The following is a 27,461-nucleotide window of genomic DNA, read 5'->3' on the forward strand; positions in this document are numbered from 1 at the left end:
TTAGTCTATAAAGAGCTACCAGGCCTTTTGTTAAAACAAAAGGAAAAACTATGTAGCACTTTAAAAACTAACAAGATGGTTTAATAGGTGATGAGTTTTCGTGGGCCAGACCTACTTCCTCAGATCATATTCTGGAAGAGAATTGGCATGACCATATATACCAAAGGAATGCAATGAAAAACGTGAACGCATTATTAAACGGACAAATCAGATTTAGTACAGAAGGTGTTTTTTGTTTGTTGTTTTTTTATGTTTATCCTGCAGAGACTAACTCAGCTACCCCCTGAAGCAATATAAGAACGAGGGGTCACCCAATGAAATGAATAGGCAGCAGGTTTCAAACAAACCAAAGGAAGGTTTTCTTCACTCAGCGCACAGTCAACTTGTGGAACTCCTCGCCACTGGATGTGAAGAAGGCTAGGACTTGAACAGAGTTCAAAAAAGAGCTAGATAGATTCATGGAGGTTAGGTCCATCAATGGCTATTAGCCAGGATGGGTAGGAATGGTGTCTCTAGCCTCTGTTAGTCTGGAAATGGGTGACAGGAGAGGGATCACCTGTTGTGTTCCCTCCCTCTGGGGCATCTGGCATTGGCCACTGGTGGCAGACAGATTACTGGGCTGGATGGATCTTTGGTCTGACCCAGTCTGGCCATTCTTACGTTCGTAATGCATGCCTGTCCTTTGCCAAGAAGGGTGCATCATGGGAGATGCAGTCCTACTGGGGAGCTATTCATTTCATTTGGTGACCCCTAGTTGTTATATTGTGGGAATAAGTAACTAACTTTTTTCCTTGTTTCCTTTTTCCACACCAGCCGTAATTGTATAGAAAATAGGAGCAAGAAGCAATTCTTATGGGACACTGCGAAATTGACATGTTTCTGTCAACCCGAAGGGTTGTGGGCTTTTTGAAAAAGAAGTAGACACTTTTTAAGAAAAAAAAAATTCGTCAAAACCCCAAAACCCCATCGAAAACAACAGCTGGGTGCAAATGTTTTGACCAACCCTAATCACAGCATCGCTGTTGGAAGCTCTACTTACCATGCCATTTGCAATACGGCCTCCTGTTTTCAGTGGCTCCTGATTTTTCACCCCCCGCTTCCTTTTGAATCGGAGCTTCTCAGCTTTCGTCTCAGCCCAACCGTGAATTTTTATTGGCTGCTTCTTTCAAGAACGTGTGGCCAAAACCTGCAGAGGTTTTTTGAGTTCTAGGGTCTGTCTACACTTGAACCCTCTTTCGAGAGAGGGATGCAAATGAAGACATTCGAAATTGTAAATGACGCCGGGATTTAAATATCCCGCACTTCATTTGCATAATCACATTATGGCGCTCTTTCGAAATAGCGCTATTTCGAAATAAAACACTCTGGGTAGTTGCGTTATTTCAAGAAAAAACCCTTCTCTCGAAATAACTGATAAACCTCCTTGTATGAGGAATAAGGGTTATTTCGAGAGAAGGGTTTTAACGGCGTCTTAACAGCATCTGTTATTTCGAAATAGCACTATAATGCGATTATGCAATTATATTGAAATCCCGTGCTTCATTTGCAATTTCGAATGTCTTCGTTTGCAGAGCTCGACAAACTATGTACTCTACTTACCCGTGGTGAGTAGATTACAACCCAGAAGAGCCAGGTTTGGGTGCTCTGCACATGCGCAGATCGCCGGACAGCATGGCTGGCGAGTGGAGCTCGCCGCAGCTTGGCAAGCCCTGTTCATTTGCATCCCTCTCTCGAAAGAGGGTGCAAGTGTCGACATACCCTTAGCTAGAGCCTCATTAGCAATTTGATCTCCCGACAGGTGTAAGAATAGATACCCGAGAGTTTCCTGAACAATCTTTTGGGCTTTCTTTGGGAGCACGTTACCAAAATAACTTGTTTTTCCCTCCCCTTTTTGAATGTTTAGAGAGTGACAGAGCTGTATCAGTTCAAATTCAAGTATACCAAGGATGGACCCCAGATGGACATCCTCAGGTAACGGTTTTGTTTCATTTCTGAAAAATGCACCGGGCGAAATGTGCTTCATCAAAGCATTTTTAAAGCAAAATCTACCCCGTGTGATTATGGAATGCCCCCCCTTTATATCAAAGGAAAAACTATGGAGCACTTTGAAGACTAACAAGATGGTTTAATAAGTGATGAGCTTTTGTGGGCCAGACCCTCTTGCTCAGATCATACTCTGAAAGGGATTTGGCGTGACCATATATACCAAAGGAATACAATGAAGAAAGTGAACACATTATTAAATTGACAAATCAGATTTAGAACAGAAGGTGGGGCGACGGAGAGGGAGGAAGGAAATAGCTGTTTATAAGTCAATTAATGGCTTAATCAGGGGTGATAAGTACTAACAGTAGGCGGAGAAGCTGTCTTTGTAACGTGAAAGGTAATTAGCAAGGCTCGACAAACTGCGGCGAGATCTACTCGCCAGCCCCGCGCCATGCATGCGCCAGACCGGCACTGTACATGCGCGCAGCACCGGTGAACGGGGCGCACGGAGCAACCGGCGGAAATCTATGAGTAGAAACAGCGGTTTGTCAAGCTCTGGTAATTAGTATCTTTGTTAAGGCCCGTTCGTAAAGTGTCCAATTTAAGCATGAAGGAAAGTTCTGAAGTTTCTCTCCGTAATCTGGTGTTAAAGTTTCTTTGAAGTAAAATGTGGTCGTTAAGACTATGTCTAGGTAGGTTGAAATGCAAACGGACAGGTTTTTCCTTGTGACGATGTCTGATGTCTGATTTGTGGGCATTAATTCTTTATATATGGTCACGCCAATTCCCTTTCAGAATACGAGGAGTCCTGTGGTACCTTATAGACTAACTGAAGTGTTGGAGCATAAGCTTTCGTGGGCAAAGACCCACTTCGTCAGATGCGTGTGACTGCCCATGGGAGCGAGTTGCAGCCATCATATTGTCCTGCTTCTCCTTAGTCTTTTAGGGAGTTTAGCGTTATATTGAATTGGCTTGGAGTTAGTGTGTTTGCTTGGTACGTGTTAGTTCAACTTGCTGCTAAAATAACTGCAAATTAAAGCCATTTCTTTTCGGCATGTCTTGCCTCATTCCCAAGAGAGTGGAGAACTGCTGGATTAGCATGGGGTGAAACTTAGGGCATCCATCATGTTTCAGTTAAAACAGAACGGGCTTGAACGTAACCTCCTGGAGTTTGCACGACACGTGATTCTCAGCCAATGCTCTTCGTTGCTTAGAGGAAAATTATCCCTACTCGAGTAGGTGAAAGGCATTTGTCTCATGGCTCCTGATGCTCAGCTTAGTCATGTACAAACAAGTGAATCACAGCGCTTGCATAGTCAAATGTATTATCCCAGCCACAATATCGGTTCCCTTGTAAATTACACCGTTCTTCACTCGGGATCGCTGTGTTCCCTGTCCCAAGCCTGTGTTAGTTCCCTATTCATGCTAGGACGGCATAAAAGCACCGTCACGCTGTTACAGGAATGCAAGACAAAGCAGCGGGAGCGGAATATTTTTAATTAGGGTTTGGCCACGAACGGCCATCGGAAATGATTCCGTTGCTCTTTTGTGTTGGCGGCAGCCCCCAAATGAGGGTGAGTAGTGACGAGGTCAAGAAAGGCAGCATTCTGCTGATCCGCAAGCTGTACCTCTTACTTCAGCACCTTGGCCCCCTGCCCAACGACGTGACCCTGACCATGAAACTCTTCTACTACAATGACGGTAAGCAGAGGACGGTTTGTGATGGGGAACGAAGGAGGGAGAGGTGAAACGTTGGACCCAGAAGGGAGTTCAATGATTAGAGGGGGTGACATATGCTTTTGAAGGCACTAGTTGCAAGCTGTGAGAAATACAGCTGGGGCCCGGAGAAAAGACTCGTTCTTTCCCTCAGAACGAGGAGCAGACATACATGGTCAAGTTGGTCTTTCTCTAGACCAGCGTTTCTTAAACCGAGGCGCACCAAACAATATATTTTTAATGAGGAACATCAAGGATTTTTTGTTGAGCAAAAATAAAGAAAGAAATAAAGAGGCCGGAGAAAAGTTATTGAGCAAAAGAAAAAAAAATCGCCTGCCCCTTTAAGGGCGGCCATTTTGAACTCTGTTGTTCTCGGAACACAGTTTAAGAAACACTGTGCTAGATCAGTGGTCCCCAACCTCTTGGGGCTGCCAGGTGCCCAGGAGAGGGGCCTCTCACACGCTGGGCACCCAGGGATGGGGCCACCCATACACTGTGTGCCCGGAGCTGGTGCCACAACTGTGCTGCACGCCCAGAGGTGGGGCCGCCCGTATGCCACACACCCAGGGCTGGAACAGCTCATATCCCATGTGCCTTGGGGCAGGGCCACCACCACCCATGAGCTACATGCCCAGAGCAGGCTCCTGTGCCACGTGCCCAGGAGCCGGCAGCGCCCATGTGCCGCGCGCCTGGGTCAGCACCGCCCATACGCCGCACGCTCGGGGTGGCACAGACCTCATGCTGCGCACGCAGGGGTAGGACTGCCTAACCGCTGCATGCCCGGCACCACCCATGCACCCAGGGGCTGGCACTGCCCATGCGCCGTGTGCCCAGAGGCGGGACTGGCCCTGATCACTCGGCAGGCGCACAGAAATGGCCCGGCGGGCGCCATGGCACCCACGGGCACCACGTTGAGGACCACTGCCCTAGGCGGTGAGTTTAATATGGCATCTCAAGGTCGCAAGTTTATTCTCTCTTGGAGCTTCCAGATCAAGTGTGCGCTGCTCACAGACTTTGAAGCCGGAAGAGCCCGTTGTGATAACCCAGTCTGACATCTGGCCTAATAGCTCATAGGACAGACTGTTACTTGTTTCTATCAGGGTGCGGCTTCCCCGTGCCTAAACTTGAAATAAGATACACAATTTGTGCGTTTTATTTCAAATCAATTTCAAAATAGCTCATTTTGAAATTTGGCGCATGTACACCGTGCCAGCTTTTGAAATAACGCGCTATTTCGAGCCATCCCTTATCCCTCATGCAACGAGGTTTATCGGGGATGGTGAAATCACACACCCGTTAATTCAAAAAATGTTTCGAAATAGCGGGTGGCTTGAGTAGATGCAGGAGAGCCGTGCAGGGTAGACGTACTCTCAGAGATTAGGCAGGATTTCAACTTGCGTACAAACCAGGAGGTCTCCGCTAGAGACCCAAGCCACTGTAAGTTGACACGTAAACCGTTTTTTTCTCCCCCCTCCACAAATGTGGATGATTTAGAAGCTTCAGGGGGTAGCCGAGAAGAAGTGGTCTGTGCCCATGAAAGCTCATGATCCCATCAACGTTTTTAGTTAGTCTATAAAGTGCTACCGGACTATTTGTTATTTTTTAAAGTTTATCCTGGACAGACTAACTTGGTGGTTGATCCTGCTTTGGGCAGGGAGCTGGACTTGATGACCTCCTGAGGTCTCTTCCAGCCCTAGGGTTGTATGATTCTATGAAACGTACTCTTCTGTCTGAGATTAAACGGGTCTCTTCCGGTCTTCACCAATAATAAAGATTCTGCAGATTGGATGCTGCCCAGTTGCCCCTCCACAATCTCGTTGCCTGCACCTGAGTTAGAAGGCGAACATGCGGGGGGAATATGAAGATAGTGGGGTTATACAAGTATGGGTGGGCACCTGGGACTGCAGAAAAGTTTTTGGAGGCTTCTCCTGCAGAAGTAGTGATATCTCGGGATGGATGTTTCCTTCAAACCCCGATTGAATCTATCCAGAGCCCCACATAACTATTTGAGCGAGTTCCTGGATTGGTCTGTAGTTGCAGATTCCAGAGGTTTAGAATTTAGCCTATCAGCTGCAGCCCTCTTCCCTGTGCAGTTACTCCAGATGATTACCAGCCCCCGGGTTTTAAGGAAGACAGCAGCCCAGAGAGCCTGCTGTTCGATGGAGACCCTGTCAACCTGAAAGTCGGGTCCATCGCCACTGGATTTCACCTCCTGAAAGTCAGAGTGACAACCGAGAGCAAGAGGATGAGGGAGTTGGGAAACAGCCTTGTCCAGGAGAACGGCCCCACGGAGATATCCCATCAAGGGCTCGATTGTGACGAAGAAGAAGAGGGTAGGACCAAGGTAAGGCTTCACGTCGCCACGGCCCCACGGAGATATCCCATCAAGTGTTCGATTGTGACAAAAAAGAAGAGGGTAGGACCAAGGTAAGGCTTCACGTCGCCACGGCCCCACGGAGATCTCCCATCAAGTGTTCGATTGTGACAAAAAAGAAGAGGGTAGGACCAAGGTAAGGCTCCACATCACCAGCAGTTTTGGCAGTAGGTTAGATAAATGTCTATCAGGGATGGTCTAGACAGTATTGGGTCCTGCCATGAGAGCAGGGGACTGGACTCAATGACCTCTCAAGGTCCCTTCCAATTCTAGTATCCTATTGTGACGGCGCGTTGGGGGTTCCCCGTCTCCTGCACCCCGAAATGGCACAAACAGACTGCACCAGCCAGTGGAATTGAGGGTGGTTTATTGCTCCTCCAGCACAGCGCAGCACAGATGTAATCTGGTTACAGGAACTGGGCTAGGATGCCTCAGGCCCCCTTGAGATGGGGGAGACTGGGCCCCTAAACTCCAGCCCCTTCCCCTAGGCTCTCCTCCATGCCCTCCGACAGCCAGCAACCAACTCCCCAACTTCCAGCCCTGCCCCCCAGCCAAGGCAGCATTCCACCTTCCTTTGTTCCTCTCCATGGGGGGTGTCTGGCCACTGGTTTGCATAGTGACTCATCCTGTTTTGCTGGGTCGTGGTACCCACGGCAGCCAGTGGGGGTTCCCCCAGAGCCAGCAGCATAGAAACCAGCCAGGTACCCCCACTACGTCACAGTTCTCCCCCCTCCGAGAGCGAACTGAGCAGGGTCACTCCGCTCGTGACCTAGGGAAGTTCGGGTCCTCTGCGTGGGAACCCGCCCCGGGGACATGGGTGCTCCCCTTGACTCGGGCCGGCCGTGGCGAGGCCCCACATGAATTGGCTTCCCTCTGTCCACTCGCCGCCCCGCTCCAGGGCGACTGGCACAGGCCTGTCCTCGGGGGTCACACCCACCCTTCCACTGGCCTTGATCTCTGGCCAGGGTCTCTCGGGCCGGGGCCATGAGCCCAGTGAGCCTTCTCTGGACAGCCAGGGCGGCTTCCACCCCCGATGCTCCATCCAGGGAGGACTTCCCCTCCCATAACTCTCTCAGCAAGCCCAGAGGGTCCTCTATCTGGGGTAGAGACCCCCAAGCCGCTTTCCTCCTGTCTTGGGCCTTCCCGCCCCTCTGGCAGGAGTCACAGGACCGGCAGTACCGCTGCACGGCTGTAAAGATTCCCGGCCAATAGAAGTGCTGGAGCAGCTTCAGCCGGGTGCTCCGGATCCCCCGGTGGCCCCCAACGGGGACATCGTGGGCCAAATACAGCAGCTTGAGGCGATACTTTCGGGGGACGACCAGCTGCCGCTGGACCCCCCATGCCCTCGCCTTCCTGGGGGGGAGCCACTCACGGAACAGGAGCCCACGCTCCCGCAGGAATCTCTCCTGGCCACCTCTCCCCCGGGGCTGAGCTGCACGGAGGCCAGCCTGGTCCCTCAGCCTCTGCAAGGAGGGGTCTGCCTGCACCTCAGCCTGGAATTCAGCTGCTGAGGCAGGGATCGGGACCTGTCCCCCACCTCTGCCTAGGTCCGGAGTCCCAGCCTGGCTGGACCCCGTGTCCACTGGGATGGGACCCTGAGGATGCTGCCAGGAGTCCTTCCCTGGACCCACGTTGTCAGCCCCCCGCTGGCTCTGGCTCCAGGTAGTGACTAGAGCCCGCTGGGATTCATGGGGCCACTCCTCTAGGTCATTCCCCATCAGCACCTCGGTGGGCAAGTGCGGGTGCACCCCCACTTCCTTGAGGCCTTCCTTCGCCCCCCATTTCAGATGCACCCGGGCTACAGGCACCTTAAACGGGGACCCATCTATGCCCTTCAGGGTCAGCTGCGCGTGGGGTAGTATCCGCTCCTGGGCCACTATGTCGGATCGGGCCAGAGTCACCTCCGCCCCCGTGTCCCAGAAGCCCGTCACCTTCCTACCATCCACCTCCAGGGGTATGAGGCACTCGCTCCGCAGGGGCCGTCCTGCCCCCACCCGGTACACGGAGAAATCCGCCTCCTGAGAATCAGACCTCCCAGGGGAGGTGCACTGAGCATCCTTCCCCTCTCTCTGAGCGGAGGTTTGCCTGCCAGCCCCTGCCTCTGGGGCAGCCTGCCCTTCCTCCCGCCCCAGCCAGTTAACCCTGGAAAGTCCCCGGTCCTGGGACCTGGTGCACTGAGCCCTCTTGTGGCCTTTTTGCCCACAGCGATGGCAAGTTAGGCTTTGGGCTGTCTCTGTCCAGGCCCTGGCTGGTTCTCTGGGGCGCAGACGACCTGTTCCTTGGTCTCGCCCCGTAGTTGACTCCCTCCGTCGCTCAGCCGAGATCCGGTCTCTGCGCGATTCCCTTTCTCTCCGGGACTCCCGTTCACACCCGGACCGGCTCTCCGTGAACTCATCCGCCAGTCTCCCGGCCTCCTGGGGGAAGCTGTCTCATCTCTCCTGTGGGTTCCAGCGCTCCTCCCCCTCTCTGAGCCTGACACACTCTCAGGGGGGGTCTGGCTGCTTCCCCTGGGGACAAGATCCTGGCCCTGTGGCTGGTCGTTCTCTTCTAGCTGAGCAATCAGCTGGGCCTTGGTTGTTTTCTGCACAGGCAAGCCCCTCTCTCTGCACAGCCCCACCAGCTCTGCCTTCAAGAGTCGGGCGTAGGCCATCTGCCCGCTGGTCCCCTCGGTGCAGACTCACCAGTCTAGTGCTGCAGCGCCCCACGATTCCCAGGAACCGCTTCGCTCTGTCTCCAGCACGCCTGGCTCCAGGGCTCTTGCTTCTACTGTGCCTTGTCGCTCGCCGCTGGAAGCTCCATCCACGGGGTGCAGTGCATCCCACCCCTGACACCAGTGTGACGGCGCGTTGGGGGTTCCCCGTCTCCTGCACCCCGAAATGGCACAAACAGACTGCACCAGCCAGTGGAATTGAGGGTGGTTTATTGCTCCTCCAGCACAGCGCAGCACAGATGTAATCTGGTTACAGGAACTGGGCTAGGATGCCTCAGGCCCCCTTGAGATGGGGGAGACTGGGCCCCTAAACTCCAGCCCCTTCCCCTAGGCTCTCCTCCATGCCCTCCGACAGCCAGCAACCAACTCCCCAACTTCCAGCCCTGCCCCCCAGCCAAGGCAGCATTCCACCTTCCTTTGTTCCTCTCCATGGGGGGTGTCTGGCCACTGGTTTGCATAGTGACTCATCCTGTTTTGCTGGGTCGTGGTACCCACGGCAGCCAGTGGGGGTTCCCCCAGAGCCAGCAGCATAGAAACCAGCCAGGTACCCCCACTACGTCACACCTATGATTCTGTAGACATCTACCAGGGATGGTCTAGACAGGGCTTGGTCCTACCATGAGGGCAGGGGACTGGACTCGATGACCTCTCTAGGTCCCTTCCAGTCCTAGTGTTCTATGATTCTCCATCCCTACAGCCAAATTCAAGTTCAGAATGGGTGATTGTCCATCTAAGAAGTTTTGGTGTGTCGGGCTTTATTTTGGAGTGCTTGCCTACATGTATGGCACAACGGGGTATAAATGTACCATAACCAACACTTACTGCATCCTAACGGGCCCTGTGGACCTTACTGCTACACACTGGAAGCTCCATAGTGTACTCTCTGGCATACTGCTGTCAGGGTGTGCTAGGGAACGTTTCATCCCGGGCACGCTCGTGTGCTGTAGATTTATGCTACGGCTTGAGGTGTGCAAAGTCTCGGTCAGAACAAGCCGTTAGACGTTGTGTTTTGTGTCAGGTGGTTCAAGGCATGTAGCATTTTCGTTACAGAACCATGCTCCGCCCATCAGAGTAGACCCAAGTCAAAACAGGAAGAGTGAAACTGACTCAGATCCAGGCTGCACATACGAAGCATCGATTCTGCACCCTCCCGACACAGGTAAAAGTCCTGCCTTAAAAACCAAAGACTCCTGAACATCCATGAATGATGCAACCAGCGCCGGCCCATGAGTATAGGCCGACTCGGCCGTCGCCTAGGGCGCTGTCTTCAACAGGGCGCCCAATGATGACATCACGCCATTGATGACCGTGGAGGCGGGGGCGCCGATCACGTGTTCCGCCTGGGCCTCCAGCTGCCGCAGCCTGCCTCGGGCTGCCCCTGGATGCAACACACGTGTTTCCCTGGCTGCGCAGAATTTTTTCCGGGGCGGTTTAGTATTGTCGAGCCGTTGAAATGAAGAGCTGAAAGGGTTTTCCGCGCCCACGACCCGAACTCATAGCTTATTTCGAGTCTGTTTCAATTTGGCGCTTATGTCGTCATTTGGCGCTGTCTACAGAGCATCAGATTTCGAAATAAAGCGCTTTTTCAAGCCTTCCCTTACTTCTCGGAGAACGAGGTGTACAGGGCTCACACTAGCACATCCGCTATATTTCAAAATAGTGGCTGCGTGCCAAAGACGTGGGGTAGCTATTTCGGGCTACCTCTGGCATCCGGAAATAACTTTGCTGTGTAGACATACCCACAGGGATCGGATGCGGCCATCCAGTGTAAACCCATCCCTGAGAGGTTGTCTAATGCAGCGTTTCTCAACCTTTTTTATAAAGTACCCCTTTAAACAAAAATTATAAGTAGAGCTTGATGAACGGCGGCGAAAACCGCTCACCAGCCCCGTATTGCGCATGCGCGCACCGCGAATGAACAGGGTGCGCGGCTGAAATCTACCTGCCACAGGCGAGTAGATTGTGTTGTTTGTCGAGCCCTGATTATAAGTACCCCCAGTCCCTATAGTTTTCAGGCACACAATTTTTTTCTATCATCTCAAGACATTTGTTTAAACATAGCCGGGCGGGCAGTGAAATATTTGGGTGTAAAAGGTATAAAAATAATAAAACGCTGTAAAGCTTAAAACAAAAATTCAGTTTTCTCCAAATTTCATTGTGTTGACACATCCCCCAGATTTCTCTTGAGTACCCTGAGGGTACCAGTACCACTGGTTGAGAAACACTGGTCTAAACCGCTCTTAAAAAGCAAATCGGGTTTTGGCTCATTGAGAATAGTAACAGAGGGTATGGCTGTGCACGTTTCGTTTGTAAAAGGTTAGCAGATAAATGTATTCCTTAATACTTTGGCATATCAAATGGGTCTAATATTTCATGGAGGTTAAATTACATAATCTACATTTATAACATTCCTGTTGTTCTCTGTTGGCACGTCTAAACTACGTTTCTTTTTCCGAAAGAGAATATGCAAATTCCACGGGATCTTTTGAAAGTGAAAGTACCGTACTTTCGCGAATATAACCCGTGGGTTATGCAAAGTGTTACATACCTGCCCCCCGTGGGCTATACTCATCCACGTGTAATACAGGGTTTTTTTTTTTACTGAAAGGAAGACAAGACTGACTCTTACTCGAGAAAAGCAGCATATTTTAATTTAATAACAGAGGCGGTTATATTAAAATTCCTGAAAATACATTCAAATTCATTCGTTTTCAAGCTCCGCTTCTTCCCTTCTCCACTCCCGAACAGACTTTTCGCTCACTCAGTATTTTCTCCCTGCGGCTCTGTTCCCATTGTCCTTTGCAAATGCCACTACACACAATTTAAAATCGGCTGTGTAGGATTTGCGCTTAGACATATTTAGAAGGTTTAAAAAGTTTAAAATACAAGTGAAAACCACTGAAGGAATAAATGAATGGAGAAGTGGTGTGGTTCAAAGGGGTTGTATACCAGCGAGAAGGGTTGTAGCCTACTTAGTGCTTGGCTCATTAACACTTGATTACAGGTGCTTTGCATTAACATTACCCGCGATTTATCTATACATATAGATTTATCTATACATATGCGCGGGGTATAAAAGACTTTTTTTACTCAATCAGAAAGCCGCGGGTTATACACAGGTGCGGGTAATACTCGTGTGTGGGTTATATGTGCTAATTTATGGTAGTCTGGACGCGGGGGTTTTTCTGGGGAAAAAAACCCTTTTTCGAAAAAAACACAAACTTCTCTTTTTAAGGAAGAGTGGTTTTTTCGAAAAAGGGGTTTTTTTCCCAAAAAACCCACGCCCAGACTACTTTCACTTTCGAAAGATCGGAAGAAGATATGCAAATTCCCGCGGAATTTGCATATCCTCTTACGAAAATTCTACGTCGACTAGACGTAGCCTGGGTAACTACAGGCGGACATTACAACTCGCAAATATATGTTAAAACTGAACAAATGCGAAAATCCACCGCACAGTCCTGGTCTTAATCCAACTTTAGATCCTGCATATTGGGGTGGGGAAAGCTCAGGTCCGCGGGCCAGATATGGGCCCTGGCTTGCCTGCACCCGGCCCCTGAGGCTCGGAGTGAACCCGCAATGGTGCACCCAAAATCTACTAGCTGGCGCACCCAAAATCTATTAGCTTGGGCCCTCCACAGCTCTGGTGTGCGGGGGAATATTTTGCTTCTCTCTTGTGTGTGGCCCCTGACCGATTTTTCTGTGGGTCAGTGGTCCCTTACCCAAAAAGGTTCCACACCCCTGCTCTAAATTTATACATAGCTTTTCACACTCTCAAATATAATTAGTGAAATACCCCCATGTAATGGGCAATTCAGTAAATACAGCCAGTCCCCGAGTTACGAATTAGATCCCTGAGTTACGAAAGCTCCCATGGAGCGGTTGTCAAGGTAGTTCCCGAGTTACGAACGTAACCCACATTTATGAACAGCGCGGTCGCTATGTAACTCAATGGGGTCCGAGTTACAAACAGATCGAATTACGGCCAAGTGGTTGGTCCATAACTCGTTCGTAACTTGGGGAGAGGCTGCAAGCATTTTAGTCCTTTAAAATATTAAGGTATACATGTATGGATAAGCGCTGGTATAAGTCATTTATTGCACACCGCAAGGAGAATCTACCATAGCGCATTTGTTTGTACAAAATAACCCCAACTATACGTACAGTGTGATGGGGTCTAATTTGTCTACGACAAATCAGGAAAGAGATCTTGGAGTTATCGTGGACAGTTCTCTGAAAACTTCCACACAGTGTGCAGCGGCGGTCAAAAAGGCAAATAGGATGCTAGGAATTATTAAGAAAGGGATAGAAAATAAGAGACAGAATATCTTACTGCCCCTGTATAAAACTATGGTATGCCCACATCTTGAATACTGTAACAGATGTGGTCTCCTCACCTCAAAAAAGATATTTTGGCTTGGAAAGGGTTCAGAAAAGGGCGACTAAAATGATTCGGGGTTTGGAACGGGTCCCATATGAAGAGAGGCTAAAACGACTGAGACTTTTCAGTTTCAAAAAGAGGAGACTGAGGGGGGATATGATAGAGGTCTATAAAATCATGAGTGGTGTGGGGAGGGTGAATAAAGAAAAGTTATGTATTAGTTCCCATAATAGAAGAACTAGAAGACAGCAAATGAAATGAAAGAGTAGCAGGTTTAAAACTAATAACGTTCTTCTTCACACAGCGCATAGTCAATGTGTGGAACTCCTTGCCGGAGGAGGCTGTGAAGGCTAGGACTATAACAGAGTTTAAAGAGAAGCTAGATAATTTCATGGAGGTTAGGTCCATAAAAGACTTTTAGCTAGGGGGTAGGAATGGTGTCCCTGGCCTCTGTTTGTCAGAGTCTGGATATGGATGGCAGGAGACAAATCACTTGATCATTGTCTACGGTCCACCCCCTCTGGGGCACCTGGTGGTGGCCGCTGTCGGCAGACAGGCTACTGGTTTAGATGGACCTTTGGTCTGACCCAGTACAGCCATTCTTATGTTCTTATGTTTCCGAGAATGAAATGCCAGCCCTGTCCAAAAGCAAAGTTCAGCTTCCAGGCCACTGTGAGATTTTGACCTCGTGTCCAGCCGGGTGACTGGATCCAGTGTCTTTAAGGGGGCTACTTCTGACATGATAATCGTTTACATTGTAGGTAAAAAAGACGACACGGGCGTGAAGGGAACAGACGGACTACCCTCCACTAAGGCTTCTGAGTGGGTGAGCATGCTTGATCTTAGCATCAAGAAAGTCCGGGGGAATTGAAATTCACTGCCGCATATTTTTGTTTTTAGCTGGATGCCTAGTCGGATTTTTTTTAAAAATTTGATTAAGACTGTCAAGAGTTTTGTTAAATAGGATAAGAGTTTGTAGGTTTCTGATAGCGAAACAGGCGAGTGTTTGAGTTCCACACCGCTCTTCTTCACCTCTGCGAAAGACGGGACCGCAACCACAACGGAGGAAACGTCCGTGTTGAAAGTTTATTCGCCTGTTGCTACAAGAGTTTTTGCACATCTCCCTGGAGTACCGGCTGTTGTGAAGAAAGACAACCAGACTGGACGGCTCATTGGCCGAACCTGGCTTCACTCCCTCTAGGCGTCAGGGAGTACGTGGGAATTATTTAGATCCACCGGCCAACATGGGATCTCCCATCTGCAGCCCAGGAGGAAGTTCCCGGCAGCTCTGTTGGTTCTTAGGTAACAGGTTTGTCGAAGCACTGCAGACGACCTCTCTACAAAGCCCATTTTTCGGAACATTGATCAGGATCGGGCCTGTATAGCCTACAGTTGATTGTATCCCGTTTTGTATTTGGGGTTCTAGACAGTGGTTTCCACTGAAAAATCAATATTCACTCGCCATAATGTCTAAAATGAATATTTTCCTATTTCAGATCACAGAACCCCAGGGCTGGAAGAGACCTCAAGAGGTCATCAAGTCCAGCCCCCTGCCCCAAGCAGGACCAACCCCAACTCAATCCTTCGAGCCAGGGCTTGGTCAAGTGGGCCTTCAAAACCTCTAGGGATGACGATTCTACGGTGTTGTCATGGCTCCTGTTGCTAGGGTGACATTTCCAGTGCAACATCAGTCATGCCGTTGGGCATGGTTGTAGCACCGTTTCGACCCCAACGGCCCATTTCCCCGCCCTTCACCCTAACTCATCCCAGGTAGGACTTGGTCAAGCTAGGACTTCAAACCCTCTAGGCATGGCGATTCCACGGTGTTGTCATGGCTCCTGTTGCTAGGGAGACATTTCCACGGCAACAGCAGTCATGCAGAAATGGGTGGTTGTCCATCTTTCATCCACTCAGCAAGTCCAGCTAATTCAAAGGGTGGCATCTCTAGCTACCCGGTAGGACTTCACTGGAGTGTAAGCTTCGAAGAGACGCCTAAACAGTCTTGTGCGGCGTTGAACCCTTGACCTTCCAACTCAGAGATAAAAATGTGCTGCCTAGAGAGCTTTGCCTTTCCGCAGCTAAACTATCCCTATCGGGACCCTGTGCCATCTGCTGGTCTGTCCGAGATGAAGATCTGTGCCCTGGTTAATCTTTATCAGACTGGAACCACATCTTTCTCAGAAATACAGCCTCTGGTTTCCTTCTGACTGTTATTTCTTCCATCATCGGTGCAAAACCAGGAACGGTTTGGGTGGTAACTCGTTTGCTCCGGTTGAATCATGCCCCGACATCCTTTGTGTGACAGCATGTTCTATTCATGGCATCAGACACCGTGTGCACAGTAGGGAAGTTAAATATTGGTGAATTGGATAGTCGAATAACCTCATGAATTTGTATTGGTTAGTCCCTGGGGGCGGGGCTGGCGGCCAGTGCATTCCAGCCCCACTCCCAAGGAGTCCCCTACCACTCTGCGCGGGGGGCCAGGTGGGAGCTGGTCCGTAAGGGGAGCCAGTTGAAAAACCAGTTCCCTTCATGGACTAGCCACCTGTTGTCCTGATACAGAGGCAGCAGCTCAGGGTGGCAGCAGCCTCCGTCCAGGATGGGGGAGGGAAATGCATGTACAGCCAGTCCCCGACTTAAGACCGAGTTACGTTCCAAGCACTTGGTCATAACTCAATCTGTTTGTAAGTCAGATTACATTCACTTAAGTACGGCCGAGCCGTTCGTAAGTGTGGATTTCATTTGTAACTCGGGGACCGGCTGTATAGGAGGTTGGGCGTAAATATGAATGGTCGTAAGTCTATGCATTCATAACTCGGGGGCCAGCTGTATAGGAAGTTGGTCGTAAATATGAATGGTCGTAAGTCTATGCATTTGTAACTCTGGGACCAGCTGTATAGGAGGTTGGTCGTAAATACGAACAGTCGTAAGTGGATGCGTTTGTAACTTGGGCACCAACTGTATAGGAGGTTGGTTGTAAATACGAATGGTCGTAAGTCGATGCATTTGTAACTTGGAGACCGGCTGTATAGGAGCTTGGTTGTAAATATGAACAGTCGTAAGTCTATGCATTCGTAACTTGGGGACCAGCTGTATAGGAGGTTAGTCGTAAATACGAATGGTCATAAGTCGATGCGTTCGTAACTCAGGGGCCGGCTGTATAGGAGGTTGGTTATAAATACAAACAGTCGTAAGTTTGTAACTTGGGGACTGGCTGTAGGCCATAGCAGTGTTTCTTAAACTTTTTAAGACCGAGGAACACCAAGCAATAATATTTTTTTATGAGGAACACCAAGGATTTTTTTGTTGAGCAAAAAAAAAAAAAAAAGGTTGGGGGGAAAGATATTGAGCAAAAATAAAGGTCACCTGTCTCTTTAAGGGCAGCCATTTTGAACTCTGTTGTTCTCTGTGGAACACCTCCAACTGCCTCGTGGAACACACTTCAAGAAACACTGGTCGATAGCATTAACCTTTAAGCTTTTGCTTAGAATCATAGAATACTAGGACTGGAAGGGACCTCGAGATGTCATCGAGTCCAGTCCCCTGCCCTCATGGCAGGACCAAATACTGTCTAGACCATCCCTGATAGACATTTATCTAACCTACTCTTCAATATCTCCAGAGATGGGGATTCCACAACCTCCCTGGGCAATTTATTCCAGTGTTTGACTCCCCTGACAGTTAGGAACTTTTTCCTAATGTCCAACCTCAACCTCCCTTGCTGCAGTTTAAGCCCATTGCTTCTTGTCCTATCCTCAGAGGCCAAGATGAACAAGTTTTCTCCCTCCTCCTTATGACACCCTTTTAGATACCTGAAAACGGCTATCAATTCCCCCCTCAATCTTCTCTTTTCTAATCTAAACAAACCCAATTCTTTCAGCCTTCCTTCATAGGTCATGTTCTCTAGACCTTTCATCATTCTTGTTACTCTTCTCTGGACCCTCTCCAATTTCTCCTCATCTTTCTTGAAATGTGGTGCCCAGAACTGGACACAATACTCCAACTGAAGCCTAACCAGCGCAGAGTCGAACGGAAGAGTGACTTCTCGTGTCTTGCTCACAACACACCTGTGAATGCATCCCAGAATCAGTTAATGCTTATCGGATAATCAATTAATCGACTATGGTATTACATCCCTAATGCACAGTGCTCACTTTCAGTCTGCACACCACGGCAGTGGCAAGGACTTGGGAAGCTGGCTGGAAAAAAAACACAGAGCAGTCGCTCGACCCGATGAAAACGTCTCAAGAATCGCCCCCCCTCAAATCCACCTGCGCGGAACTGATCTGCTTGGCAGCGTTTGATGACTCTTTAGTGCCATTTTTATTGTCAAAAAAAAAAAAAACATTGTGGAAGATTAGATGTTTGGAGTTTTTAGGTTCATTTAGGGGGAAAATAAATCAGTCACAAGTCAAAAGAAGGAGATTGTCCTGATCAAACCATTGCTAAATTGAGTGAATCATTTTCCATAACCCCACGGGACTTTCCCTTCTTAACGTGCAAGTTGAAAGAGGAGAGAAAACCAAATGACCAGTATAGATTCCACTCGAATCAGAAAGCCAGAGTATTGAGTGAATATTGTGAGTGGAGTATCGCCAGATGTGGTCGAGTGTAGGTGAAATAAGCAAAAGTAATCATTTCATCGGAGTGGGAAGTGAAGAGAAGGCATCCTGTTTTGTAGACAGCTTCCTAGAATTAACAACACTTATTATTACAAGGTTTGTATCATCAGTAAATGTTTTCAGACTTCTCTTGTAGAAGAAAGCTGCGGTTGTTAGTGTGGTTACACACTCTAATGACCCAATTTTCATTTATCTTAATACTACTTAAAATGCTCGAGGGATGCAAAGGGGCCTATACAAGCAACGTACACCTAACATGCCTACATCTACGCTGTTGCAAAAAAAAAAAAAGCCACCATGATTCTGGGCCGCATTAATAGGAGTGTTGTGAGCAAGACACGAGAAGTTGTTCTTCCGCTCTACTCTGTGCGGATTACACCTCGGTTGAAGTATTATGTCCGGTTCATGTGACCCCCCCCCCATTTCAAGACAGAGGTGAAGAAATTGAAGAAGGTCCAGAGAAGAGCAGCAAAAATGATGAAAGGGCTAGAGAACATGAGCTAGGAGGGAAGAGTGAAAGAATCGGGCTTGTTTAGTTTGGAAAAGAGAAGACTGAGAGGGGACAGGATAGCAGTTTTCAAGTATCTAAAAGTGTGTTACAAAGAGGAGGGAGGAAAATGGTTCTCCTTCACCTCTGAGGATGGGCTTAAATTGCAGCAGGGGAGGTTGAGGTTGGAGGTTGAGGTTGGACATTAGGAAAAAGTTCCTAACTGTCAGGGTAGTCAAACACTGGAATAAATTGCCCAGGGAGATTATGAAATCTCCATCTCTGGAGATATTCAAGCGTAGGTTAGATAAATATCTATCACACATAGTCTAGACCAGGGTTCTCAACCTTTTTCGGGCCCCGTACCCTCTTGGCTTTTAGTAAACCTTCCTGTACCCCCTATTCAATATGAAAGGAAATAAATTCTAGAATCCACAACTTTTTCCACTATCACTACTACTTTTGGAATATTTCAATTAGGATAATCTAGTTATTTACCAAATGTTCCCCATACTCCTTGACAAGCTTCTCGTACCCCCTGGGGATACGTGTACCCCAGGTTGGGAACCCCTGGTCTAGATAATACTTGGTCCTGCCATGATGACCTCTTGAGGTCCCTTTCAGTTCTAGTGTTCTGAGATCCTAAAGACATCTACCAGGGATGGTCTAGATGGTGCTTGGTTCTGCCATGAGGGCAAGGGACTGGACTCGATGACCTCTCAAGATCTCTTCCAGTTCTAATATGCTAGGATTCTGTAGACATCTACCAGGGATGGTCTAGATGGAGCTTGGTTCTGCTGTAAGGGCAGGGGACTGGACTCGATGACCTCTTGAGGTCCCTTCCAGTTCTAGGGTTCTGTGATTCTGTAGACATCTCCCAGGGATGGTCTAGATGGGGCTTGGTTCTGCCATGAGGGCAGGAGACTGGACTCGATGACCTCTCAAGTTCTCTTCCAGTTCTAGTGTGCTAGGATTCTGTAGACATTTACCAGGGATGGTCTAGATGGGGCTTGGTCCTGCCATGAGGGCAGGGGACTGGACTCAATGACCTCTTGAGGTCCCTTCCAGTTCTAGTGTTCTGAGATTCTCTAGACATCTGCTAGGGATGGTCTAGACAATGCTTGGTCCTTCCATGAGGGCAGAGGACTGGATTCGATGACCTCTCGAGGTCCCTTCCAGTTCTATGATTCTATAGGCATCTACCAGGGATGGTCTAGACAGTTTATGGTCCTGCCGTGAGGGCAGGGGACTGGACTCGATGACCTCTCGAGGTCCCTTCCAGTTATAGTGTTCTATGATTCTATGCCGGAATGGAGTCGAGGGGGTGTTGGTATAAACCAGGGCCATAAATGCCAGCATCAACATGGCATTGTGGAGTTCCTAGTTTCCCTCCATGCCTGCCGATCAAATTTGACAAGTTAAAAATTGAGGCCAAGATTTTCAAAAGTGACCTTGGGAAACCTCGAGCTTTGGGTGTCCAACTTGAGACCTCTGCGAAGGGTTATTCTATTCTAAAAGCTCGGAGCGCCCACTGTTAGGTGACTAGGCCTCTTCCACCTGTCACAAGTTGTTTATTTATATGTGAGGTTGAGACTGTCTTCTATGATGTACTAGAAGACCTGGCCCGGGGTGCAGGCCTCTCATCAGCGCTGCCCAAGAGCGGAGGGAAAGGACTTAGAAGAAGAGGGAGCCACCTACCGAATTTGGTGATCCTACCACTGAGGAGTTCTTGAACAAACGGGCGCGCAAACAGACACCTCTAAACCGTAAATATAGATCTGTACAGTGAACAGTACAATGAAGCCCCGATCTGGTTTGCTTCATCCATGTCCATCTGTCCTACTGCTACTAATAGAACTAATAAAAGAAAGTTCTTCTTCACACAGCACGTAGTCAACCTGTGGAACTCCTCGCTGGAGGAGGCTGTGAAGGCTAGGACTAGAACAGAATTTAAATAGAAGCTAGATAATTTCACGGAGGTTAGGTCCATAAAAGGCTATTAGCCCGGGGATAGAAATGGTGTCCCTGGCCTCTAATTGTCAGAGGCTGGAGATGGATGGCACAAGACAAATCGCTTGATCATTGTTTTCAATCCACCCCTCTGGGGCACCTGGTGCTGGCCACCATCGGCAGACAGGCTACTGGGCTAGATAGACCTTTGGTCTGACCCAGTGCAGCCGTTCTTATGTTCTACTAAAAGGCCTTAGAAAAGGATTTTTCAAAGTAGATGAGAGGCCGGCCCGCCATATCTATGCCCCCTATTTGCACTGCGACCCCATTCGAAGGGGGGCACATGATTGTGGCGTGTTTGCTTGCACCTTTTTTGCTCGTACAGCAAGCTGAGCCTTGAGGCGCCTTGGGAACATTTAAACGACAGGCTTTTGTTGACAGAAGTTTTGTCGACAGATACTGTCGACAAAGAGCGTCTAGACTACATCCAGTTCTGTCGTCAAAGCAAGCCGCTTTGTCGACATGACAGTGTAGATGCAAAGGACAGTGTAGATGCAAGAACGCCTTCTGGCGACAGAACTCTGTCGACAAAAGGCGTTATTCCTCATAGAATGAGGTTTACCGCCGTTGACAAAACTGCTGAGTTCTGTCGACGTTTTGTCGACAGAACTCAGCGGCAGTGTAGACGCAGGTATAGTTTTGTCGACAAAAGTCCACTTTTGTCAACAAAACCCTGTAGTCTAGACACACCCCTAGTGTCTCGGGGCATGTATCAATCAGAGCAAAGGCCTTTTTTTAAAAAAATACGGTTTGATTTCAGCCACGTTTTTTTCTGTTTTCCAACAGAAGTTGGGAGCTGCGGTTCCTGGCACGCTTCTGCTACTGCTCCCAGTTAAAATGGGGGTTCTTAGTGACTCAGCTTGTGATCTCTCAGTCATATCTGTGAGAGCAGATTTTTGTGCCCACGGTGGCTACATCTAGACTTCAAGCCTTTTTCGACCGTGGCTTTGTTGACAGATACTCCGTCGAAAAAGAGCATCTAGACTACAATCAGTAGTGTCGAAAAAGCAAGCCGCTTTTTCAAAAGACAGCCTAGGCGCTCTCTTTCGAAAAAGCAGTTTGCATGCAGTCATGCCTTTTTTCAAATCACAACTTTCGAAAAAAGGCGTTATTCCTCGTAAAAGGATGTTTGCCGCTATCGACAAAACGGCCGCGTTCTGTTGACTATCGACAGAACGCGGCGGTAGTGTAGATGCAGGTATCGTTTTTACAACAAAAGCCAACTTCTGTTGAAAAAAACTTGTTGTTTAGATGCATCCGGCGCGTCCCTTACGGGTCTTTGCCTAGATGGGGCTTGTATAAGGATTCCTTGACCATCTTGTGGTCTACGATCTTCCCACCAAAACTGGTTTTAAAGAGCCAGAGAACAGAACACCAATGCAACATGTATGTTTCCCGCGGCAGCTTCTCAGAGAAGGGATGGAAGGAAACATTTCTTTTTATAGCAACATTGTTATCTTCAACGTTTGTTTTCAAAAAAGCTTATCTCGCGTCCTCTTCTCACCGCAGCGCTGTATCTGATGAGAACATCTCTCTCCCGGCCCTGCTTGGGTTACCCAGTCGTTGCATCGAGAAGAAGAGTTGAGTCCACTTCTTCCCTTCCTGGTAGCGCCGTGCAGTCAGGAGTCTCTTCGTGATTATCCCATACTTAGCGGGGTCTTGGGTAGGGCCTTGGCTCGTCCCTGCCGGAGTCGTTCCTAAGAACTGATTTCTGGAGCTGGCCTGGTATAGAGTAGAGCAGAGGCTTCTGGGACCACTAGAACAGCTGACCGGCACTCCAGGCCACCAGACCAGCAGCTGGGTTGGGTCCCCTCCTACCATAGAAGCAACTTCAAGTCCCCCTCAGTGTTTGTCCCGAGCGAGGGGGCTGCCCCATACATATCTACAGCACTGCGGGGGGCAGAATATCCTAGACCAGTCCCAAGCGAGGGGGCTGCCCCATACATACCTACAGCACTGCGGGGGTCAGGATATCCTAGACCAGTGTTTCTTAAACTTTTTAAGACCGAGGAACACCAAACATTTTTTTTTATGGGGCACACCGAGGATTTTTTTGTTGAGAAAACAAAAATGCTCCCTAGGGAAAAGCTGTTGAAGAAAAAAAAAAAAGAGGCTTATCCCTTTAAGGGCGGCCATTTTGAATTCTGTTCTCCACAGCACACCTCCAACTACCTCGCAGCACACTAGAACACACTTTAAGACACGCTGTCCTAGACCCTGCACTTCTCTAGGTACGGCCCTACCCGTGACCGAATCTTAACCTTCATTAGTCCTGCCTGGGGTGCAAAAACGAAAGGCGCGTCCAAGCAGCCTGCATGACCCGGAGTGAGGTTTGCTTCCCCGTAAATCTGGTGAGCTTTCGAGCTTTCCTACCACGAGATGTGGGCATCCAGGCGCAGTCCTCTTGAGCAGAATCTGGTTTTACAGAGTTCTGCCATTCCAGTAGCAGGGCCGGTGCGAGGTTTTTTGCCGCCCCAAGCAAACCCCCCCTCTTAATTAAAGAGAATTATCTAGCTTCTCTTTAAACTCTGTTCTAGTCCTAGCCTTCACAGCCTCCTCTGGCGAGGAGTTCCACAGGTTAACGGTGTGCTGTGTGAAGAAGAACTTCCTTTTTTTAGTTTTAAACCTGCTACCCATTCATTTCATTTGGTGTCCTCTAGTTCTTCTATTATGGGAACTAAGAAATCACTTTTCTTTATTCACCCTCTCCACACCACTCGTGATTTTATAGACCTCTATCCTATCCCCCCTCAGTCTCCTCTTTTCTGGCGCATCAAGTAAACTCCCTCTCCCCTTTCACTCGCTGCTGGGTCACAACAGCCTTTTCCCTGCCCTGTCCAACCCCTCCCTATGGACAAGCACCCCTCACTCCCAACCCACAGGGGCAGCAGGGTGGAGGGACAGTGCAGAACCAGAGGGGCACGGGGACCGGGGGAAGGAGGGAGACTGGGGTGCGCAGAGCCAGAGGGGTGCGGGGAAGACGGGCTGCCGGGTGCAGGGATGGAACAGAGCCAGAGGGGCGTAGGGAACTGGGAGAGCAGGGGGACCGGGGAGCAGGGTGCAGGGAACGGGCAGAGTGGAGCCAGGGGGCAGCAAGCCAGGCGGCCGACAGGGAGCGGTCTCTCGCCGGCGAAGGGGGCTGGAGCCGCGGCAGGACCAGAGCCGGTGGGGTGGGCAGGCAGTTCCTGGGGACATGCAGCCAGAGCCAAGCTCCTGCGGCCTTTTAAAATCGGCGGGGCGGGACCGGGGGTGGCTGCTTACCTGGAAATGGGCCGCTCCAAGCATGTGCTTGATTTGCTGGTGCCTAGAGCCGGCCCTGTACCATTAGGCATGTCTGTTAGGGTCTGATACCGGGGGGCAGCCGTGAACAGAGCACCCCTGTATAGCTCAGAGCTAGCTGTGTATTCATACAGCCCCAGGTGCTTCTGGGAGACCCTTGAGCGTTGGAGGGAGGAGGTAAGGAGATCTGGAACGTTTTTCTTCTGACCTGGTTTTTTTTTTTTTCTGTGCAACTTGTCCTTTCTATTCTTTAGTCGCTTAAAAGAGAGAAACCTCAAGGTTAGAGATAAGGTCTGTTTGCTTTCCCGGCTGCGGAAGACGCGCTTATGGGTCAAGATAGCGTTTTCACCACAGTGTGCAAGGGGAAACGACGAGTCACTCGCACTGCTGATGACTTGGCGTAATTTACGGGGGGGGGGGGGCAGGAGGACGGCGGGTTTCTGAAAGCACAGGCCTCCGTCTGCTTTCCTTTGCCACGCTTGAATAAATTTCAAAAACGCATAGCCTGGATGCTCCGCTCATGTTGGTGAGAGGGATGACGGAACGAGGAACAACGGTCTCAGGTTACAGTGGGGGAGATCTCGGTTGGATAGCAGGAAAAACTACCCGTAAAATGGGGAGCATAATGCGCACCGATGGATAATGCGCACCTTGACTTTCGAATCTTAGCATAAAGAAAAAAACGGAACTCCTACGTACAATGCGCACCCCATTGTACAGAAAGGGAGGTAGCTTGTTTCTAAAGTCCACAATTTCTTGGTCTCTACTAAACCGGAACACATTTGATTATCCTTAAACCATGTCGGAAGCTACAGGGAAACGTGCGTGCAGCCCGGGGAGCCGGCGGTAGAGTTGGAAACCACCCCTCGCCCCCCCCAGATAGCTGCCACGTGCCGTGCTGAGCTCGCGCCTGCCATGGAAACCCTCAGGCGCAGCACTCTTTTAAACTCCCCTTTCCCCCCGCGCCATGCTGCAGCGGAAAAGTTTCTGTGCGGAGGGGAGGGGGAGTTTAAAACTTTAAAAAATAGCTCCTATGTATAATGCGCACCCCGGCTTTGAGCCTAAAAAACTGGGGGGAAAAGTGCGCATTATACTCGAGATTTTACGGTATTTCCCTAGGAGGGTGGGGAAGCACTGGAGTGGGATCCCTAGGGAGGGGGTGAAGTCTCCATCCCTAGAGGTGTTTAAGTCTCGGCTTGACCAAGCCCTGGCTGAGTTGGGATTGGTCCTGTCTTGGGCAGGGGGCTAGACTTGATGACATCCTTAGGTCTCTTCCAGCTCTATGATTCTAAGTCAGTGGGAACGGGCATCAGCCCAGAATTGAACCCTCCAGAACATATCGCGCACAAGGTTCTCTCTAATTTGTTCGGCCCTTGTGCAGAACAAATTTTGTGCGGCGCACTGAGGCATGTGCCAATGTGCACCACCACTCGAGGATCACACACACATGTGACTTATCCGTCAGCCGCAATGTGACAGTTCTTCCTGCCATGCATTGCGGTCTTAGAGGTGGGCCGCGACCGCATTTTGGCCCAACCTCCCGAATCCTCCCCCCAGGTTTCCCTCGTTACTCCCGACCCTTTTTGGTTTTCTTTTTTGCTCGACAAATTTCCCCCCGGCTTTTTTTTTCTTTTTTGCTCGACAGATTTCCCCCCGGCTTTTTTTTTTCTTTTTTGCTTGACAAATTTTCCCCCAGCTTTTTTTTTAAACCATCTGGCAACCCAACGGTCAAGCCGGGCAGTTGCCCAGGGCTGCCGATTGGTCAGGACCGGCCGTGTCCCCAGGAATACGTCCAGCCAAAAATCGGTACCGCTGTATTCCTCCTTCCTGATGCAAAAACTTCCTGTGGACTTCAGCAGGAGTTTTGCCGGCCTAGGTTTGATGCTTGGGCAACACTCTACCTGCCTCACTTTGTGGATCTGGTTTTTGGTCCATGTTTAAATTAAGAAAGGCAGTTGGGCTCTGTGTTTTAGTGACTGTTGGCCTGCTTTGCTAGATAACGACTAGGAGGAAAGAGAAGCACGTTAAAAACACAGGCTGAATCATGGAGCGGGGGTAGAGTTTGGACTCCTTTCACGGTTCCTCTAATCTGTGTGTCTCACATGTTTGAAAGCCCATACAGTCCTAGATGTTACCAATCCCTATTTCAAAGCCACATGGGTTCGATAGAAAGCAATGACGGAGGAATTCTGCAGGGACCGCACCGGGCCAGCTGGTGGCCTTGAATTCATGTTGTCGTGGGAGCAACTTTCAACTCCTGGCTGCCAGGGCTAGATTAGCAAAGCGCGCCCTTTCCGCCTGCAACGAGGAACGATAGCATACGCCGCTGTGAGTGCAAGCAAGAACGTTATTTTGAAACGCACAGCCGAAGTGTTTAGTATGACAGAAAATGAAGGACATATTTGGTCTACACCAATCCCCATGGTATTTCAAATCTAGTATGGTATCCGCCAGAATGTCTACGCTGCAGTTGAATAGCTCTGCAATCCCGATCCCCCCAAATCGGTTCAGCTCATACCAGGGAGCCGCAGGTGTTGAACGGAAATGTAGACGACACACCCTACGTGTCTCCTGCCAAGAACCAGGTGCCGGCTGCCTTTCGTTAAGTCACTGCAGACATAACAAACAAAAAAGTAGCCAATATGACATGCATCTGATGAAGTGGGTCTTTACCCACGAAAGGTCACGATCCAAGACATTTTAGTCAGTCTATAAGGTGCTACGGGACTCTTTGTTGCTTTTGCGGACACAACAGATATCATCTTTTCTACTCTTTGTTTGGCTGGCTAGATGAATATAGTGGCAAGAGGTTTTTTACCCCCAACAGCTAACCTCCACTATTTCTGAAATGAAATGAAAGGAGATGCCTATCTCCTAGAACTGGAAGGGACCTTGAAAGGTCATCAAGTCCAGTCCCCTGCCTTCACAGCAGGACCAAGTACCATCCCCGGCAGATTTTACCCCAGCTCCCTACATGGCCTTCTCAAGTTTGGGTTTTCGTGTCTCATATTTTGCGTAGAAATTGCAGCAAGGGAGGTTGAGTTGGACGTTAGGAAAAACCTCCTAATGGTCCAGGTGGCGAAGCACTGGAATAAATTGCCAAGGAAGCCTGTGGGGTCTCCATCAGTGGAGATATTGAAGAGCAGGTTGGATAGACATCTACCAGGGATGGTCTAGACGGGGCTTGGTCCTGCCAGGTACCTGGACTTCATGACCTCTAGAGGTCCCTTCCAGTTCTAGTGTTCTATGATTCTATAGACATCTGCCAGGGATGGTCTAGATGGTTCTTGGTCCTGTCGTGAGGACGGGACGGGAGGTTGTGGAATCTCCATTGCTGGAGATATTGAAGAGCAGGTTGGACAGACATCTACCAGGGATGGTCTAGATGGTGCTTGGTCCTATTGTGAGGACAGGGGACGGGAGGTTGTGGAATCTCCATTGCTGGAGATATTGAAGAGCAGGTTGGACAGACATCTACCAGGGATGGTCTAGACGGTGCTTGGTCCTGTCGTGAGGACAGGGGACAGGAGGTTGTGGAGTCTGCATCACTGGAGATATTGAAGAGCAGGTTGGACAGACATCTACCAGGGATGGTCTAGACGGTGCTTGGTCCTGTCGTGAGGACAGGGGACGGGAGGCTGTGGAATCTGCATCACTGGAGATATTGAAGAGAAGGTTGGACAGACGTCTACCAGGGATGGTCTAGAACAGGGCTATTCAACATGCCCATTTGTTTGCGGCCTGCGGTGCAATTTGGGTTCACTCGAGACTCAACGCGCAGCCCACAGGCGGGAGCCAAAACAAAAAAGTAGCCAATATGATGGTTTTCTGTTGATATGCGTTTTAGCTGTTAAATTCCTGGATTGTCATTGCTCGTTAAAAGTGCTGTCATATGG

The 27,461-nt window shown here is 49.5% G+C and overlaps 1 protein-coding gene across 9 annotated transcripts in view; it reads left to right on the forward strand.

Moving 5' to 3' along the window:
• Window positions 1-27,461, forward strand: part of HORMAD2 (HORMA domain containing 2) — a 60,316-nt gene that overhangs the window by 19,155 nt on the left and 13,700 nt on the right. For 4 of the 9 annotated variants that reach the window (XM_075917039.1, XM_075917036.1, XM_075917037.1 and 1 more), the window contains exons 8-13: window positions 1,904-1,971; window positions 3,548-3,687; window positions 5,796-6,046; window positions 9,837-9,945; window positions 13,929-13,993; window positions 14,664-16,629. In XM_075917039.1, the coding sequence (XP_075773154.1) occupies window positions 1,904-1,971; window positions 3,548-3,687; window positions 5,796-6,046; window positions 9,837-9,945; window positions 13,929-13,993; window positions 14,664-14,792 (762 nt within the window). In that variant the 3' untranslated portion in view covers window positions 14,793-16,629. Of the gene's footprint in view, window positions 1-1,903; window positions 1,972-3,547; window positions 3,688-5,795; window positions 6,047-9,836; window positions 9,946-13,928; window positions 13,994-14,663; window positions 16,630-27,461 lie in introns of those variants that run through there. The other 5 variants (XM_075917043.1, XM_075917040.1, XM_075917042.1 and 2 more) reach the window with 3 other exon arrangements.

This window comes from Pelodiscus sinensis, unplaced genomic scaffold, assembly GCF_049634645.1.
Source record: "Pelodiscus sinensis isolate JC-2024 unplaced genomic scaffold, ASM4963464v1 ctg67, whole genome shotgun sequence".
Classification (NCBI taxonomy): Eukaryota; Metazoa; Chordata; order Testudines; family Trionychidae; genus Pelodiscus; species Pelodiscus sinensis.